The following is a 20,563-nucleotide window of genomic DNA, read 5'->3' as shown; positions in this document are numbered from 1 at the left end:
GGACAAAAGATGGTAAACACGAGTAATAACACAGAGGGAGAGATGACCAATTAAGAGAATGACTGAGGCCTACAGTCACCACGTAATCCAAAGTTGTCTCACCTTCACCATATGCTACTCTCGGAATACACAATACACATAGCACCATATGAAAATAAAATTGAATATTGAAAATAGTGAAAAGCTACTTTACCAAAGCCAAATACGCTTACCACAAATTTACAATCTGGTACCAGTACCTGAGTGAAGCTCCGTGGACAGGCCCCCATGTAAATTGGTGCCTCAGTCGCTCTGAACCTCCCTTGGAAATCCATACTGGGTGAAGATCTTCAATAAGTGTTTCACAACCGTAGCAGCCGTAATGTTCTTTACTGGAACTGCTATGGGGAATCTGGTGGTAGGACACAGGATGGTTAAGATATAGGCGTTACCTGAACTGGTCCGAGGTAAAGGACCAACACAGTCTATAATAAGTCTGTGGAAAGGTTCCGCAGGCACCTGTATGGGAGTCAGTGGTGCTCTGGGGATAGAGATGTTCGGTTTACCTGTCATCTGACATGTATGACACTGTTTGACGTACTGTTTGACGCTATTTACCATACCTGGCCAGTAGTAGTCTTGACGGATTCCGTGGTAGGTCTTGTTAAATCCGTAGTGTGAGAGTGCTCCGTGGGCCAGGTGTAGAATAGTGGGCCGCAGGGTGGCAGGAATCACTAGTTGTTCGACGTTGGCCCAATCGTCCTCCTCCTTCAGTTTACTGGGTCTATATCTGCGGTAGAGCAACTCGTTCTCTAGGAAGAACCCAGGAATACTGTCAGGTTGAATCTCAGCCTGGAAAAATAATGGTGTCAAGGTAAGATCTTCCCTCTGTAACTTACGGAACTACAACTTGGTCTGATTCGGGGGTAGTTTCTGAGGGTCTTGAGGGACAGCGGTAGCAGTAGAGTCAGCTGGCTGTGGTCGTGCAGCTTGTGCACGGGTGGTCACTAAAACCGGAGGAGAAACTTCATCACTCTCTTGAACCTTTGCTGGAACATACTCAAAGACGGGATTATCCTTTACAGAGGTACACACCTGGGGTTTGTCCATAACGATCAGGTTGGTCGGTTGCAGGTCTTCTGCCAAGTCGTTGCCCAGGAGAAGTTGCACTCCAGGCATGGGAAAAGTCTTTTCCCTGACGGCGACTTGGACTTCTCCGGTCACGTAGGGACAATCCAGGTGGAATCTGGCGAGAGGATAAGGAGTGGTAGCAGTGAGGTCAGTGATGAAGACGGTTTCTCCGGTGTAGGCGATATTGGGCACAGCTGATTTCAAAATAATTGATTGAAGAGCAGCTGTGTCCCTCAAGATCTTCAGTTTGAAACGTCCCTCCGGATTTGAACCGTTGGTAGAGACAGTTCCAGTTTACAGGTGTTTACTGAAAAGAGAAAGATCATTAACATGAACACCAACATTCATCACAGGCTTACCGGACTTAGGAGGAGTCTGTTTGGGTTTAGGGGCCATGGTACCAGGATTTAAAAAATTGTTGTAGGGTATTCATAATTTATTATCCTGATACTTGTGAAAGGTGCTGCACCTAGGCCAAGTTTCAGCATCTCAGCCTAAATAGAGACGGAGAAAAAAACAAAAAACAAAAAAAAAAGACGAATTTTTCAACCATGTTCAATTGATTTCACAGCCCACAATTGTGAACCAAAATCATTTATACGACACTCAGCTATGACCTTACTATATAATAAAGATTTGCATGTCACATCATTATCCCAGATGTATTTAGTGCAATAATACAGATATTATAAAAGTTTCCCAAAAACGTATGCAACAAAATGAAGTGTATCATTATTTATAAAATCAATAAATCTACGTAGATAAGAATAATGACATGCGTTTATAGAGGCGTAAACTCTACATATAATGTGCAAGTTTCATGTAAATAGAATAATAAATAAAGGCTGTGAAATTTTATCTAGTTGTAAAAGTTGGAGTTGCGTAGCGCGCTCGACAAGTTTACTGAACCTGCGGTCACTCGTGACTGGTGATTTACGCATTGCGGCCAGCTCGTATGGAGAGCTCGCATGCATCTAGCTGTCAATGCTTTTCTCTTGTTCGTTTGGTAAGTCATATTGCAGTACAAATAGCTAAAAATAGCAAAAATAGCATGTTCTGGGAGATATTGTGTGAGCGCGTCAGCATACATCCTCTCTCCATGAGAGACACGCAGTCACTGACTGCACCACCCTCGTGTCAGACAATAGAGTGTTGCCATTTGTGTGAGTTTATATTCATTTTATGCATAACATGTTATTTTCAACGCTATTACGAAAAATAAGACATCTACAACGTAAGATACAATACCCAGCGGCGTACTCACGGCGCGAGGACCAGATTCACGAAAGTTGCAGCGGGAAATTTGACTCTAATTGTAACAAACTAGGCTGTTGTAAGAATTATCCAGAGTGGTTTATCGACAAAAGAGAATGGGAAGCTGAGCCGCATGGTGACCTGACCCCCAGGGGGATTCGCGGTGGAAATAACCGACGCGTTGTTCATAACTGCGTATAATGAACCATCCTATAGTATTCAGTAAATTAGAGAAAATTAGCCTTTATTCATTTTGCATTAAAATTGTATTGTATAATAGTACTGGATACAATATCAAGAGTATTCTAATTATTGAGTTTAAGTCACCATCAGTGACGTCACGAATCGGATCTAACTTTTAAGGCGGAGTGACCGGCGGTCATAGGTCAGCAGGGTTGACATGTCTAATATTTCTCAAAGTTTTATTAACCATTTTGGGGATCGGGAACAGCTCTGCCGTTAGATGTTTGTAATTTAATTCAGTAAAATAATTCAACCAGTCTGGATCAATTAAGTACAACAGAGTTTAATTGTTATAACTTAACCTTGCTAAAGTAACTGGGTAAGCGATGCGGAACAATACAATACTCTGTCTGGGGTAGTCCAGACAAGGAAAAAAAAGCAGTGTGGTCACGGAAGCAGCTAGGAGAGGTCAAACATCTTACCTCTCCCCTAGACCAGCCAAGACATCTAGCTGGTCGCCCAAGGATTGTAACATTCATCGTTCTGGTACTAGTACCTGAGTGAAGCTTCGTGGACAGGCCCCCATTAAATGTGACTTGAAAGTGTTGGAGTGTAGATGTTTGGCAGTCCTCCAATGGCAGGTGTCAATGCCTGGTCACACTTACAAAAAAAAGATAGACTGCTTGCCTGTTGTCTGTGGTAAGTGAGAGGGAGGAACACGTAAAACACAAAGTATGAACAATGAAACTTTAATGTATTTACTTTAAACATAAATGAAAATAAAGACAAATCTCGGGTAAATGACTGGTTTAATAAAATGACAAAGATAAATGCAAAAACACAATAGATTAATTAATATAATGTGAAATGGTGCTGAGAATATCGGTTTTAGCTGAGACCTCCCTTAGTATACGAAAGCCAGAGAGCTTAGTATGCCAGAGAGAGATGTCAACTCTAAGAGCACAAACAATATTCTGAAGTTGATATCTGGTCAGGCTCAGACGTCGACTCAGGTAGATGGCGCTGAGGTGCAGGGTGCAGATGCACGGTCGACGAGTCACCAATCAGGAGCAGGCAGGCTGGGATGGGTAGTTTGCTGGTTGACGACGAGCCAGCATGGAGGGTGTGTGGAGTAGGGGGGGATGTTGGGTACGTTTTGCCTACTGGTCAAAATGTTTTGTGCTACCGGTGACGTATCTTGAATGTAGCATCTTATTCTTGTTAACTTGACGTAACTTTAAGTAGGGAAGAGCAGACTTAATCTCTCTTGAAAGAGATTGTCACAACATATATATATATATATATATATATATATATATATATATATATATATATATATATATATATATATATATATATATATATATATATGTATATATATATATATATATATATATATATATATATATATATATATATATATATATATATATATATATATATATATATATATATGTCGTACCTAGTAGCCAGAACGCACTTATCAGCCTACTATTCATGGCCCAATTTGCCTAATAAGCCAAGTTTTCATGAAATAATTGTTTTTCGACTACCTAACCTACCTAACCTAACCTAACCTAACTTTTTTGGCTACCTAACCTAACCTTACCTATAAAGATAGGTTAGGTTAGGTTAGGTAGGGTTGGTTAGGTTCGGTCATATATCTACGTTAATTTTAACTCCAATAAAAAATAAATGACCTCATACATAATGAAATGGGTAGCTTCATCATTTCATAAGAAAAAAATTTGAGAAAATATATTAATTCAGGAAAACTTCGCTTATTAGGCAAATCGGGCCTTGAATAGTAGGCTGAGAAGTGCGTTCTGGCTACTAGGTACGACATATATATATATATCGTACCTAGTAGCCAGAACGCACTTTTCAGCCTACTATGCAAGGCCCGATTTGCCTAATAAGCCAAGTTTTCATGAATTAATTGTTTTTCGACTACCTAACCTACCTAACCTAACCTAACCTAACTTTTTCGGCTACCTAACCTAACCAAACCTATAGAGATAGGTTAGGTTAGGTTAGGTAGGGTTGGTTAGGTTCGGTCATATATCTACGTTAATTTTAACTTTAATAAAAAAAATTGACCACATACATAATGAAATGGGTAGCTTTATCATTTCATAAAAAAAAATTAGAGAAAATATATTAATTCTGGAAAACTTTGCTTAATAGGCAAATCTGGCCTTGCATAGTAGGCTGAGAAGTGCGTTCTGGCTACTAGGTACGACATATATATATATATATATATATATATATATATATATATATATATATATATATATATATATATATATATATATATATATATATATATATAATATACATATGTCGTACCTAGTAGCCAGAACGCACTTCTCAGCCTACTATGCAAGGCCCCATTTGCCTAATAAGCCAAGTTTTCATGAAATAATTGTTTTTCGACTACCTAACCTAACCTAACGTAACTTTTTCGGCTACCTAACCGAACCTAACCTATAGAGATAGGTTTGGTTAGGTTAGGTAGGGTTGGTTAGGTTCGGTCATATATCTACGTTAATTTTAATTCCAATAACAAAAAGTTGACTTCATACATAATGAAATGGGTAGCTTTATCATTTCATAAGAAAAAAATTAGAGAAAATATATTAATTCCGGAAAACTTGGCTTATTAGGCAAATAGGGCCTTGCATAGTAGGCTGAGAAGTGCATTCTGGCTACTAGGTACGACATATATATATATATATATATATATATATATATATATATATATATATATATATATATATATATATATATATATATATATATATATATATATATATATATATATATATATATATATATATATATTGTATACCTACAGGAACTTCTCACTGGATGCAATAATTTCGCACTTGGAGGGGTTGAGAACGAGACCCATGGTCTCCCCCCGTGTCTTCACCAGCTCCGGGTCTTCCAGCAGGGAGTCTTGTGTGCCTGCCAGAGTGCCATCATCCAGGAACCAGATGTTGTGCTCACTGGACAGTCTGCTTGGAATTTCTCTAACCGCTATGCAAAAGAGGAACGGTGCAAGTGGGTCTCCCTGTTGAATTCCCTCTGCTGAGGTGACTTCATGTTAGGCAAACAGGAGGGTTGAGTCTTTGCTGTAACCTGCTGACACAAACGGGAGAATGTTTGGGCAGTGTTCCTGGACTGCGGTGAGGAATACTTCCCTTTTGACCGAGTTGAAAGCGTTTTTGAAATCTAATTTTACTACTGCCTGGTCTTTCGTAACAGAACTAATGTAGGCTCGTGCAGCATGGGCCGCTGTTTCACAGCCTTGGGGGACGCCAAACCACCAGGTGGTTGGGTTGCAACATAATGGCTGCTTCCATTCGGATACTTCTAACAGCAGCTCTTGCAACTAGGCGGCGAAGGGTATTACCAACGGCAATGGGTCTGATCCTTTCCCCCTGTTTTTTTCAGGGCACATAGGGATGCAAAAAAGAAGAATGGTTTTATTTCATCAGCGATTAACCCGGTGAGCCAATTGTTGACAAACTGTGATTTCTATCAGGAGCGCCTCTGCAGCTTGGCCAAGAACAGGGTTCACCATTTCCTTGACATGTTGAGGTCTTACCCCTGTGTAGCCTCCTGAGGAACCCGGGGGAAAAGGAAATGATAGCTTTATGAACCTCTGACTCTCGGAGGACCAGAGGTTACTTGTCAGGGGGGACCCTGACCTGCGGGGGAGGTCCCCCTACGACCGTGAAGTTTTTTTTTTTCTCAGTACTTGGGCTGTAGTTTCATACCTGGGCATAATTTCTCACTTGTGGTCAACCTGAGTGCCCCAACTATATTGCTCTCTTCAATTTTCTTGCAGACTTATGTACCTAACTTTCTGTTGTCGTTGAGGGGTCTTACTTGGTTTGCAGCGGCGATGTTTGGTGTGTTTGGGGAGGCGGATTAGGTTGTCAGCCCTAGGAAATCCCTAATTGCTTTATTAATGGATGAAGCCAGTGTCTTGCCTCCTCTGTCTGGTACACCTAAGCATGCGTTGCCAAAAAGTAACAGATTGTGCCAGGCTTTGATGGTATCTGGTTCATCAAGGTTATTTGACCTTCTGTTGACTTTTCCGATGAGGTGTGTGTATTTCCCGGCAGCAAATGGGTGAGATACTTTTGGGATGTGGGTGAGTTTCCTGGTTGACGTTGCTTTAATTGCTTCTAGCAGGTCGTGTGTTGCAATGTAATATGTTGCAATGTGCACTGGTGCATGACTCCTGAGTGCTGCCTCCTCCCACGGGAGGCCTCCCTGACCCGGGCACAGTCACCATGCTGGCGTATGATTCTGCGTTGATGCTGAAGTTGCCCCCACAAACATTGCATGTGCCTCTCCTATGGTTAACGTCAGTAGGGGTGGGCTGGGTGGCAGCGGTGTTTTCTGCCATCCCCGTAAGTAGAATGACTGTCATCTTGCACTGGAGTATTTGTCTCTCCCTCCTGGCTGGGGGGTTCCTGGTAGTCCCCTATACCATGCGTCATGTCTAGGCAGATGCCTGAGGTGGATGGGCTCGTGGAGGTGGTGGGTGGAGGGTGGAGATGCACGGGAGGCGGCGATGGTCCGGTAAGGGAGGAGGGGAGGGGAAAGCTTGACCACCTGATAGTGGGAGATGGAGGTGGGGGAGCGGAAAACACTAAACTCACTGCGGAGGGGGATGGTGGAGACATTTCACACTAGGGGTGGGGGGGGGGGAGGTTTTGGGATGAAACTTAATGCTTGGAAAATTTCCTTTTATATCACTTAACACTGGTGAATGACTGGTGAATAAAACTTATCACCTCCGTTTTGAACTCTGCTGCAGTGTCTTCCATCACTCTTTGGAATGTAGTTGGTCAGAGAGTATAACGTTCATTTACGCCAGATATTCGTCTTTTTTAAGAATAACGTATATTGGCGACTTGTCACCTCTTCTGGTGACTATATCCTTGTTCTCACGAGAGCTCTTAGCTGACGCTTTGAGTTCGGGGGACAGTATGGTGCTTCTGTAGTTACTTGCCCTAAAATCAAAATTACGTAATAACTTTGAGCTCTAATCATCCACTAAAAAATCTTTTAGACACCCCCACGATTTAGGCTACACACTCATACTTTCGCCCATCTCTCTGGTCTCCTACAAGATACCCTCCCCCCTTTCATCCTCTCTTCCCTTCTCTCCCATAAGATCACCCTTCCACTTCCTATACCACAAAATTCCACCTCTCTTCCTCTCACTCCTCTCCTCTCCCACAGTATCTTCCTTCTCCTCCTCTTAACCTAATCCTCTCCATGCCACCATGATACCCCCTTCTCCTCCTCTCACCTCTCTCCTCCTCCTCTCAACCCTCTCCTCCTCTCACCCCTCTCCGCTCCTCCAAGATCCATCTCTCTCCTCTTCCCAAAGATCTCCCTCTAATCGTCTCCAAACTCTCCTACTGTGTGGGTCCTACAACTGAAGCCTCAACATATGTGGGGCTTCCCATTATAGCCTCCAAATGTGTGGGTTTTCTCACTGTCGTCTCTAAATGTGTGGGTCCTTCCACTGTCGTCTCTACATGTGTGGGTCCCCCCACTGTAGCCTCCACATGTGTGGCACCTCCCACTGTAGCCTACACATGTGTTGGTCCTCCCACTGTAGCCTCCACATGTGTACTCACCTATTTGTACTCATCTATTTGTGCTTGCGGGAGTTGAGCTCTGGCTCTTTGGTCCCGCCTCTCAACTGTCAATCAACTGGTGTACATGTTCCTGAGCTTATTGGGCTCTATCATATCTACACTTGAAACTGTGTATGGAGTCAGCCTCCACCACATCACTTCCAAATGCATTCCATTTGTCAACCACTCTGACACTAAAAAAATCCTTTCTAATATCTCTGTGGATCATTTGGGCACTTCTCACCTGTGTCTCCTAGTGCGTGTGCCCCTTGTGTTAAATAGTCCGTCTTTATGTACCCTGTCAATTCCTCTGAGAATCTTGAACGTGGTGATCATATCCCCCCTAACTCATCTGTCTTCTAGCGACGTGAGGTTTAATTCCCGTAGTCTCTCCTCGTAGCTCATATCTCTCAGCCCGGGTACTAGTCTTGTGGCAAACCTTTGAACTTTTTCTAGTTTGTTATTATGCTTGACTAGATATGGACTCCATGCTGGGGCTGCATAGTCCAGGATTGGTCTGACATAGGTGGTATACAATGTTCTGAATGATTCCTTGCACAAGTGTCTAAATGCCGTTCTTATGTTAGCCAAGCTGGCATATGCTGCTGATCTTATCCTCTTGATATGGGCTTCAGGGAACAGGTCTGGCGTGATATCTATCCCCTGGGCTTTCTCTCTCACTGACTCGTGTAGAATTTCATCTCCCAAAGGATACCTTGTAAATGGCCTCCTGCTCCCTACTCCTATCTTCATTACATTACATTTGCTTGGGTTAAACTCTAACAACCATTTGTTCGACCATTCCTTTAGTTTGTCTAGGTCTTCTTGAAGCCTCAAACAAGCATGTGTGGTTCATCCCACTGTAACCTCCATATGTGTGGGTCCTCCCACTGTAGCCGCAACATGTGTGGGTCCTCCCACAGTAGCCTCAACATGTGTGGGTCCTCCCACAGTAGCCGCAACATGTGTGGGTCCTCCCACAGTAGCTACAACATGTGTGGGTCCTCCCACTGTAGCTACAACATGTGTGGGTCCTCCCACAGTAGCCTCAACATGTGTGGGTCCTCCCACAGTAGCCTCAACATGTGTGGGTCCTCCCACTGTAGCCGCAACATGTGTGGGTCCTCCCACAGTAGCCTCAAAATGTGTGGGTCCTCCCACAGTAGCCTCAACATGTGTGGGTCCTCCCACTGTAGCTGCAACATGTGTGGGTCCTCCCACAGTAGCCTCAACATGTGTGGGTCCTCCCACAGTAGCCTCAACATGTGTGGGTCCTCCCACTGTAGCCGCAACATGTGTGGGTCCTCCCACAGTAGCCTCAACATGTGTGGGTCCTCCCACAGTAGCCTCAACATGTGTGGGTCCTCCCACTGTAGCCTCAACATGTGTGGGTCCTCCTACTGTAGCCTCAACATGTGTGGGTCCTCCCACTGTAGCCGCAACATGTGTGGGTCCTCCCACTGTAGCCTCAACATGTGTGGGTCCTCCCACTGTAGCCTCAACATGTGTGGGTCCTCCTACTGTAGCCTCAACATGTGTGGGTCCTCCCACAGTAGCCTCAACATGTGTGGGTCCTCACACTGTAGCTGCAACATGTGTGGGTCCTCCCACAGTAGCCTCAACATGTGTGGGACCTCCCACAGTAGCCTCAACATGTGTGGGTCCTCCCACTGTAGCCGCAACATGTGTGGGTCCTCCCACAGTAGCCTCAACATGTGTGGGTCCTCCCACAGTAGCCTCAACATGTGTGGGTCCTCCCACAGTAGCCTCAACATGTGTGGGTCCTCCCACAGTAGCCTCAACATGTGTGGGTCCTCCCACAGTAGCCTCAACATGAGTGGGTCCTCCCACAGTAGCCTCAACATGTGTGGGTCCTCCCACAGTAGCCTCAACATGTGTGGGTCCTCCCACAGTAGCCTCAACATGAGTGGGTCCTCCCACAGTAGCCTCAACATGTGTGGGTCCTCCCACAGTAGCCTCAACATGTGTGGGTCCTCACACTGTAGCTGCAACATGTGTGGGTCCTCCCACAGTAGCCTCAACATGTGTGGGTCCTCCCACAGTAGCCTCAACATGTGTGGGTCCTCCCACTGTAGCCGCAACATGTGTGGGTCCTCCCACAGTAGCCTCAACATGTGTGGGTCCTCCCACAGTAGCCTCAACATGTGTGGGTCCTCCCACAGTAGCCTCAACATGTTTGGGTCCTCCCACAGTAGCCTCAACATGTGTGGGTCCTCCCACAGTAGCCTCAACATGAGTGGGTCCTCCCACAGTAGCCTCAACATGTGTGGGTCCTCCCACAGTAGCCTCAACATGTGTGGGTCCTCCCACAGTAGCCTCAACATGAGTGGGTCCTCCCACAGTAGCCTCAACATGTGTGGGTCCTCCCACAGTAGCCTCAACATGTGTGGGTCCTCCCACAGTAGCCTCAACATGTGTGGGTCCTCCCACAGTAGCCTCAACATGTGTGGGTCCTCCCACAGTAGCCTCAACATGAGTGGGTCCTCCCACAGTAGCCTCAACATGTGTGGGCCCTCCTACTGTAGCCTCAACATGTGTGGGTCCTCCCACAGTAGCCTCAACATGTGTGGGTCCTCCCACAGTAGCCTCAACATGTGTGGGTCCTCCCACAGTAGCCTCAACATGAGTGGGTCCTCCCACAGTAGCCTCAACATGTGTGGGTCCTCCCACAGTAGCCTCAACATGAGTGGGTCCTCCCACAGTAGCCTCAACATGTGTGGGTCCTCCCACAGTAGCCTCAACATGTGTGGGTCCTCCCACAGTAGCCTCAACATGAGTGGGTCCTCCCACAGTAGCCTCAACATGTGTGGGCCCTCCTGCTGTAGCCTCAACATGTGTGGGTCCTCCCACAGTAGCCACAACATGTGTGGGCCCTCCCCATACAGAGTACATGTTGTACACTACAGTACAACATGTACACTATAGTGTACACTATGGTACAACATGTACACTCTAGTACAAGATGTACACTATTGAACAACACGTACATTAAAGTACAACACGTACACAATAGTACACTATGGAACAACATGTACACTATAATACAACACATATACTATAGTACAAGACGTACACAATAGTACAACACATACACAATTGTACAACTTTTAAACTATAGTACAACATGTACACTTTAGGATAGCATGTATACTATAGTACAACATATACATTATAGTTCAACATATACACTGAAGTAAAACATGTAAACTATAATGCAACACGAACACTATAGTGTACACTATAGAACAACAGGTATACTATAGTGTACACTAAGGTAAAACAGGTATACTATAGTGTGAACTATGGTACAACAAGTACACTATAGAGCACACTATAGTACAACAGGTACACTAAAGTATACAATAAAGGGGCCTGACATCTGAGTGGACAGTGCTTCAGACTCGTAGTCCTGAGGTTCCGGGTTCGATCCCCGGTGATAGTGGAAACCAATGGGCAAAGTTTCTTTCACGCTGATGCACCTGTTCACCTAGCAGGAAATAGGACCTGGTAGTTAGACAGCTGCTACGTGATGCTTCCTGGGGGGGGGGAGGGGGGTTAAAAAAAATAGGCCTGGTTGAGGACTGGGCCGAGGGGACGCTAATCCCCGAAATGGTATCAAGATAACCTCAAGATGGTACAATAGTGTACACTATAGCGTATGCTATGGTGCAACACGTACACAATAGTACAACAGGTACTGTATAAGTATACAGTGTATACTTATACTACTCATACTTATACTACTTATACTCTATTCAGTGTATACATATACAATATAGTGTACACTGTGGTATAATAGATACAGTAATGTGTACACTACGGAACAACTTGTTCAATATAGCTCACAATATGGAACATCAGGTACACTATAGTGTTCATTTTGGTACATCAGGTACACTGTAGAGTACACTATGGTACAACATGTACTCTATAGTACAACATGTACTCTATAACATAACACATACCCTATAGCACAACACGTGCACTATAGTGCAAAATTAACTCTAGAGTACAAGTGTAACACTATATTACATGTTCACTACAGTTTAAGACGAACAGTATAGTACCACATGTACAACATATACACTATAGCGCAACAAGTACACCATAGTACATTACGTATACTATAGTGCAACAAGTACACCATAGTACAACATGCACACTATAATAAAACATGTACCCTATAGTACAACTTGTGCACTCTAGTACAACATGTACAATATAGTACAACATGTACACTATAGTACAACATGTATAATATAGTACAACATGTACACTATAGTACAACATGTATAATATAGTACAACATGTACACTGCAGTACAACATGTACACTTTAGGACAGCATGTTCATTATAGTATAACATGTACATTACAGTACACCATGTACACTTTAGTAAAGCATGTAAAGTATAGTACAACACGTACTCTAGTGTACCCTATGATACAACAGGTACACTATAGTACAACACATACACTATTGTGTACACAATGGTACAACAGATTCACTCCTGGGTATAATCTGGAACAACAGGTCCACTATAGTGAACACTATGGTAAAACAGGTACAATATAGTGTTCACTTTGGAACATCAGGTACACTGTAGTGTGCAGTTTGGTACAACAGGTACACTATTGTGTACACAATGGACCAAAAGGGTGCAATATAGTGTACAATATCGTTCAACACGTACACTATAGTGTATATTATGGAACAACAGGTACACCATAGTGTACACTTTAGTACAACATGTTCACTATAGTACAACAGGTACACTATAGTATAGCAGGTACACTAAAGTGTACACTATGGTACAACAGGTGCACTGTAGTGTACACTATGATACAATATGTAACTAGTGTGTACACTATGGTACAATATGTAACTAATGTGTACACTATGGTACAATATGTAACTAATGTGTACACTATGGAACAACAGGTTTACTGTAGTGCACAACATGATACAACAGGCACACTTTTGTTCAAGTACACGACAGTGTACACACAATGGTACAACATGTACAATAGTACAGCATGTTCACTATAGTACAACACGTTCAGTACAGTGTTTACAATTGTTAAACATGTATACTATAGTACAATATGTACAATATAGTGTTCACTTTGGTACCACATATTCACTATAGGTAAATGAATGGTACAACAAGTATATTACAGTACAAACATGTACTCTATAGTACTACACATACTCTATAGTACTACACATACTATATAGCACAACACGTGCACTATAGTGCAACATTTACTCTGGAGTACAGGTGGTACACTACATTACATGTTCACTATAGTTCAACACGTACACTATTGTACAACATGTGCACTATAGTACAACACATACTCTATAGTACAACAAGTACACTATAGTGTATGTACACTGTAGTACAACAGGTGAACTAAAGTGCAACACTTACACTATAGTACAAAAGTTACACTACAGTACATGTACACTATAGTCCAACACTTACACAATAGTACAACAGGTGCAATAGAGTACATGTACACTATAGTACAACATGTACACCATAGGACATGTACTATATAGTACAACACATACACTATAGTTCAACAGGTACATTGTTGTACAACATGTACACTATAGAATAACACGTGCACTATAGTACAACACGTGCACTATAGTGCAACAGTTACATTATTGCACAACATGTACACTATAGTACAACACGTTCAAACTAGTACAACAGGAACACTAATGTACATGTAAACTATAGCACAACACTTACACAATAGCATAACATGAGCTCTCAATGTTGTACCAAAGTGTAAGGTCGTTATAATGACAGTATTCCATTTGTACTATAATGGAAGACGGTCATACTGAACGTTCTAGTGGTGATAATCACACTATGTCAAGGCAATATATCACTATATTGCCTTGATAATCAAGTCAAATACAGTGCTTGTATCTTTCCTTATTTAGTTTATTATTTAAGGGAAAGTATATATATATTTGGAAATTATTGCAAATGATTGTTAAGATTAGTGTGCAATTGAAGGACAAATTCCCGGTCCAGATAATTAGACTAATGACTTTAATGACCCACAATTGTTTTCATATGGTTTGGAAAACTAATTATCAGCTATACGCTCCATAGTATATTCTTGAAAACACCCTCGCGAAGGTATCAGGACAAATGGGAATTCACGTATGTGGAAGACCCTAACACCATCACTAACAATGTGCCTACATCTGTGCCCAGCTCACATGTTAGTCCTGCCCTGTGCCCAGCTCACATGTTAGTCCTGCCCTGTGCCAAGCTTACATGTTAGTCCTGCTCTGTGCCCAGCTCACATGTTAGTCCTGCCCTGTGCCCAGCTCACATGTTAGTCCTGCTCTGTGCCCTGCTCACATGTTAGTCCTGCCCTGTGCCCAGCTCACATGTTAGTCCTGCCCTGTGCCCAGCTCACATGTTAGTCCTGCTCTGTGCCCAGCTCACATGCTAGTCCAGCCCTGTGCCCAGCTCACATGTTAGTCTTCCCTGTGCCCTGCTCACATGTTAGTCCTGCCCTGTGCCCTGCTCACATGTTAGTGAAGCCCTGTGCCCAGCTCACATGCTAGTCCAGCCCTGTGCCCAGCTCACATGTTAGTCCTGCCCCTGTGTCCAGCTCACATGTTAGTCCTGCCCCTGTGCCCAGCTCACATGTTAGTCCTGCCCTGTGCCCAGCTCACATGTTAGTCCTGCCCTGTGCCAAGCTTACATGTTAGTCCTGCTCTGTGCCCAGCACACATGTTAGTCCTGCCCTGTGCCCAGCTCACATGTTAGTCCTGCTCTGTGCCCTGCTCACATGTTAGTCCTGCCCTGTGCCCAGCTCACATGTTAGTCCTGCCCTGTGCCCAGCTCACATGTTAGTCCTGCTCTGTGCCCAGCTCACATGCTAGTCCAGCCCTGTGCCCAGCTCACATGTTAGTCTTCCCTGTGCCCTGCTCACATGTTAGTCCTGCCCTGTGCCCTGCTCACATGTTAGTGAAGCCCTGTGCCCAGCTCACATGCTAGTCCAGCCCTGTGCCCAGCTCACATGTTAGTCCTGCCCCTGTGTCCAGCTCACATGTTAGTCCTGCCCCTGTGCCCTGCTCACATGTTAGTCCTGCCCTGTGCCCAGCTCACATGCTAGTCCAGCCCTGTGCCCAGCTCACATGTTAGTCCTGCCCTGTGCCCTGCTCACATGTTAGTCCTGCCCCTGTGTCCAGCTCACATGTTAGTCCTGCCCCTGTGCCCAGCTCACATGCTAGTCCAGCCCTGTGCCCAGCTCACATGCTAGTCCAGCCCTGTGCCCAGCTCACATGCTAGTCCAGCCCTGTGCCCAGCTCACATGCTAGTCCAGCCCTGTGCCCAGCTCACATGCTAGTCCAGCCCTGTGCCCAGCTCACATGTTAGTCCTGCCCCTGTGCCCAGCTCACGTGCTAGTCCAGCCCTGTGCCCAGCTCACATGCTAGTCCAGCCCTGTGCCCAGCTCACATGCTAGTCCAGCCCTGTGCCCAGCTCACATGTTAGTCCTGCCCCTGTGCCCAGCTCACATGTTAATCCTGCCCTGTGCCCAGCTCACATGCTAGTCCAGCCCTGTGCCCAGCTCACATTTTAGTCCTGCCCCTGTGCCCTACTCACATGTTAGTCCTGCTCTGTGCCTATCTCACATGCTAGTCCAGCCCTGTGGCCAGCTCACATGTTAGTCCTACCCTGTGCCCTGCTCACATGTTAGTCCTGCCCTGTGCCCAGCTCACATAATAATCCGGCTCTGTGCCCAGCTCACATAAAAATCCGGCTCTGTGTTCAGCTCACATGTTAGTCCTACTCTGTGTCCAGCTCACATGTTAGTCCTGCCAAGTGCCCAGCTCACATGTTAGTCCTGCCCTGTGCCCAGCTCACATGTTAGTCCTGCCATGTGCCCAGCTCACATGTTAGTCCTGCCAAGTGCCCAGCTCACATGTTAGTCCTGCCCTGTGCCCAGCTCACATGTTAGTCCTGCCATGTGCCCAGCTCACATGTTAGTCCTGCAATGTGCCCAGCTCACATGTTAGTCCTGCCCTGTGCCCAGCTCACATGTTAGTCCTGCCATGTGCCCAGCTCACATGTTAGTCCTGCAATGTGCCCAGCTCACATGTTAGTCCTGCCCTCATTAAACTGAACAAGCACAAAAGTATTATAATGAAGGACTTCATGGCGTCACAGTCTCTGAAAACATGTCGTACTGCTGCTCTTTTTCTTCTATGTTAATTGTTAATTAATCAAACTCGATTGATTAAAATACAAAAATTATTAATCAAATTTGTTTATATGCATTTATTTGACAATAAGATGAAACAGTAGGATATGTAAGCAAGGGCTTGTAATGCGTGTGTGGCAGCGGGTGTGTGGCGGTGCTTCGTGGCCGGCAACGCCTCAGTTTTCACCAAGACAAGGTTGGCTACGGATGGCGTAAGTTATTATTATTATTATTATTATTATTATTATTATTATTATTATTATTATTATTATTATTATTATTATTATTATTATTATTATTATTATTATTATTATTATTATTATTATTATTATTATTATTATTATTATTATTATTATTATTATTATTATTATTATTATTATTATTATTATTATTATTATTATTATTATTATTATTATTATTATTATTATTATTATTATTATTATTATTATTATTATTATTATTATTATTATTATTATTATTATTATTATTATTATTATTATTATTATTATTATTATTATTATTATTATTATTATTATTATTATTATTATTATTATTATTATTATTATTATTATTATTATTATTATTATTATTATTATTATTATTATTATTATTATTATTATTATTATTATTATTATTATTATTATTATTATTATTATTATTATTATTATTATTATTATTATTATTATTATTATTATTATTATTATTATTATTATTATTATTATTATTATTATTATTATTATTATTATTATTATTATTATTATTATTATTATTATTATTATTATTATTATTATTATTATTATTATTATTATTATTATTATTATTATTATTATTATTATTATTATTATTATTATTATTATTATTATTATTATTATTATTATTATTATTATTATTATTATTATTATTATTATTATTATTATTATTATTATTATTATTATTATTATTATTATTATTATTATTATTATTATTATTATTATTATTATTATTATTATTATTATTATTATTATTATTATTATTATTATTATTATTATTATTATTATTATTATTATTATTATTATTATTATTATTATTATTATTATTATTATTATTATTATTATTATTATTATTATTATTATTATTATTATTATTATTATTATTATTATTATTATTATTATTATTATTATTATTATTATTATTATTATTATTATTATTATTATTATTATTATTATTATTATTATTATTATTATTATTATTATTATTATTATTATTATTATTATTATTATTATTATTATTATTATTATTATTATTATTATTATTATTATTATTATTATTATTATTATTATTATTATTATTATTATTATTATTATTATTATTATTATTATTATTATTATTATTATTATTATTATTATTATTATTATTATTATTATTATTATTATTATTATTATTATTATTATTATTATTATTATTATTATTATTATTATTATTATTATTATTATTATTATTATTATTATTATTATTATTATTATTATTATTATTATTATTATTATTATTATTATTATTATTATTATTATTATTATTATTATTATTATTATTATTATTATTATTATTATTATTATTATTATTATTATTATTATTATTATTATTATTATTATTATTATTATTATTATTATTATTATTATTATTATTATTATTATTATTATTATTATTATTATTATTATTATTATTATTATTATTATTATTATTATTATTATTATTATTATTATTATTATTATTATTATTATTATTATTATTATTATTATTATTATTATTATTATTATTATTATTATTATTATTATTATTATTATTATTATTATTATTATTATTATTATTATTATTATTGTATCGAGTAGTTCATTGCGTCACGATTCAGTGTTGGTATCATGTGTCCAGTGTGGAAGACCTCAAGTAAGCTCAATATACAACGTTAATGTAGATAATGCAGCCATAAGGCTCGGGAAGAATACATTTGAAGGTAGGGTGACGGGACTAAGATACTAAAGCTTATTCCCAGAAAGTAGCCTCGTATGCATATATTCAAAACTTACTTTAGCCAAGGACGGGGGCACAGTTACCCGTCTAGTCACTGACCAGACCCAAGGTAAGGAACATGTAAAAATAAAGTAGCTCTAATGCTACTCAGGGAGGCTTACTCAAGAAATTTAAACTAAGGAAACTTGAGCTATAACTTTGTGACATGTTTGAATGTAAACAGCACATAATGCTATATATATGACAAATAATATTGTGTATACAACCCATTATCCAATGTATACTGCACATAATACCATGGATATTGTACATAATACAATGTATACAGAACAGTACAATGTATCCAGCATAAAACAAAATATTCAAAACATAATACAGGGTGCACAAGACAATGTTTACTACACATAATGGAATATATACTACACACAATACAATGTATACAACACATAATACAAAGTATACAACACATATACACCACAATACAATGTTTACAACACATAATGCAATGTATACAATGCATACATCATATAATACAATGTATAAACACATTTCAATGTATATAACAATACAATATGTACTATACATAATACAATTAATACATCACATAATACAATATATACAACACAACTTGTTGTATACAAGACAATACAATGAATGGAATACATAATTCAATGTATACAGCATATAATACAATGTATTCATCACACAATACAATATATATAACACAATTCAATTAATACACCAAAATACATAGTATACAGAACAAAAGATAATGAATACTGCACATAATACAATGAATTCAACATAAAACAGCTCATATAGTACATAATAAAATGAATACAAAAATACAATGTATAAAGCATGGAATACAATATATTCGGCATGTAATACAATGTATACAACACGTAATATAATGCATCAACACATAATACAATGTATACAGCACATAAATCAATATATACTACACAATATAATGTATTCAGTATATAATTCAATGAATATATAATATAATCCAATGTATACAGTGCATAATGCAATGTATACAGTGTATAATACAAGGTATACAGCTCATTTCAATGTAAACAGCACAATACAATGTGCATATCACTTAATACAATGTATACAGCACATAATACAATGTCTGCAACAAATACAATAAATACAATACATAATACAATGTATACAACACAATACAATGTATACAACACATTACAATGCATACATCACATGTTACAATGTATACAACACATTACAATGCATACATCACATGATACAATGTATACAACACATAATAAATTGTATTTATCCCACAATACAATGCATACAGCACGTTATGCAATATACACAACACAATACAATGAATACATCACATATCACAAGGTATACATCACATAATACCGTGTAAACATAAAATATACAACGTATACAGAAAATAATACAATGCACATACTAATAGAACACACTTTTATGCATTCAACAGAATAGAATGTATACAATACACAATACAATGTAATCATCAACTATGAATACATTACATAGTTAAATGTATTCATCACATAATTAAATGTATACATCCCATAGTACAAGGTATTCAACACCATAAAATTAATACATCACATAACGCAATGTATACAATACATTACAATACAATATATGCAGCCCATAATTCAATAGATAAAGCACATAATACAATGTATTCAGCACAAAATACAATGTATACAGCGCTTAATACAAAATATTCTGCACATAATTGAATGCACACAGTATATAATACAGTGTATACAGCAGATAATACAATGCATTCGGCATATATTGTAATGTATACAGCATATATGTCAATGTATTCAGCAGATAATGCAATGCCTGCAACACCTAAAAATGCAAAGAGCATATATATTGCAATGAATACAACATAAAATACAATGCATTCAGCACATAATACCAGGCATACAACATATAATACAATGTATACATCACATAATACAATTCATGCAACATGTACTACAATACATACATCACATAATAAAACACATTCAGCATATAATACAATGTATACATCACATAATTCAATTCATACAG

The 20,563-nt window shown here is 39.3% G+C and overlaps 1 protein-coding gene across 1 annotated transcript; it reads right to left on the bottom strand.

The window, feature by feature from the left end:
- Positions 1 to 10,211: 10,211 nt before the first annotated feature.
- On the bottom strand, positions 10,212 to 11,129 carry LOC138352792 (mucin-22-like). The gene has a single exon (XM_069305382.1). It carries the CDS (start codon positions 11,127 to 11,129, stop codon positions 10,212 to 10,214), a length of 918 nt encoding a protein of 305 aa, XP_069161483.1.
- Between the last annotated feature and the right edge of the window lie 9,434 nt (positions 11,130 to 20,563).

This window comes from Procambarus clarkii, chromosome 54 (genome assembly GCF_040958095.1).
Source record: "Procambarus clarkii isolate CNS0578487 chromosome 54, FALCON_Pclarkii_2.0, whole genome shotgun sequence".
NCBI classification, from domain to species: Eukaryota; Metazoa; Arthropoda; class Malacostraca; order Decapoda; family Cambaridae; genus Procambarus; species Procambarus clarkii.
The sequence above is the reverse complement of the archived record's forward strand: the minus strand, read 5'-3'. Positions and strand labels throughout refer to the sequence as shown.

Bases quoted from the DNA above. Each gene is read 5' to 3' on its own strand.
- LOC138352792 (XM_069305382.1), bottom strand. From the start codon at position 11,129: ATGTACTCTGTATGGGGAGGGCCCACACATGTTGTGGCTACTGTGGGA.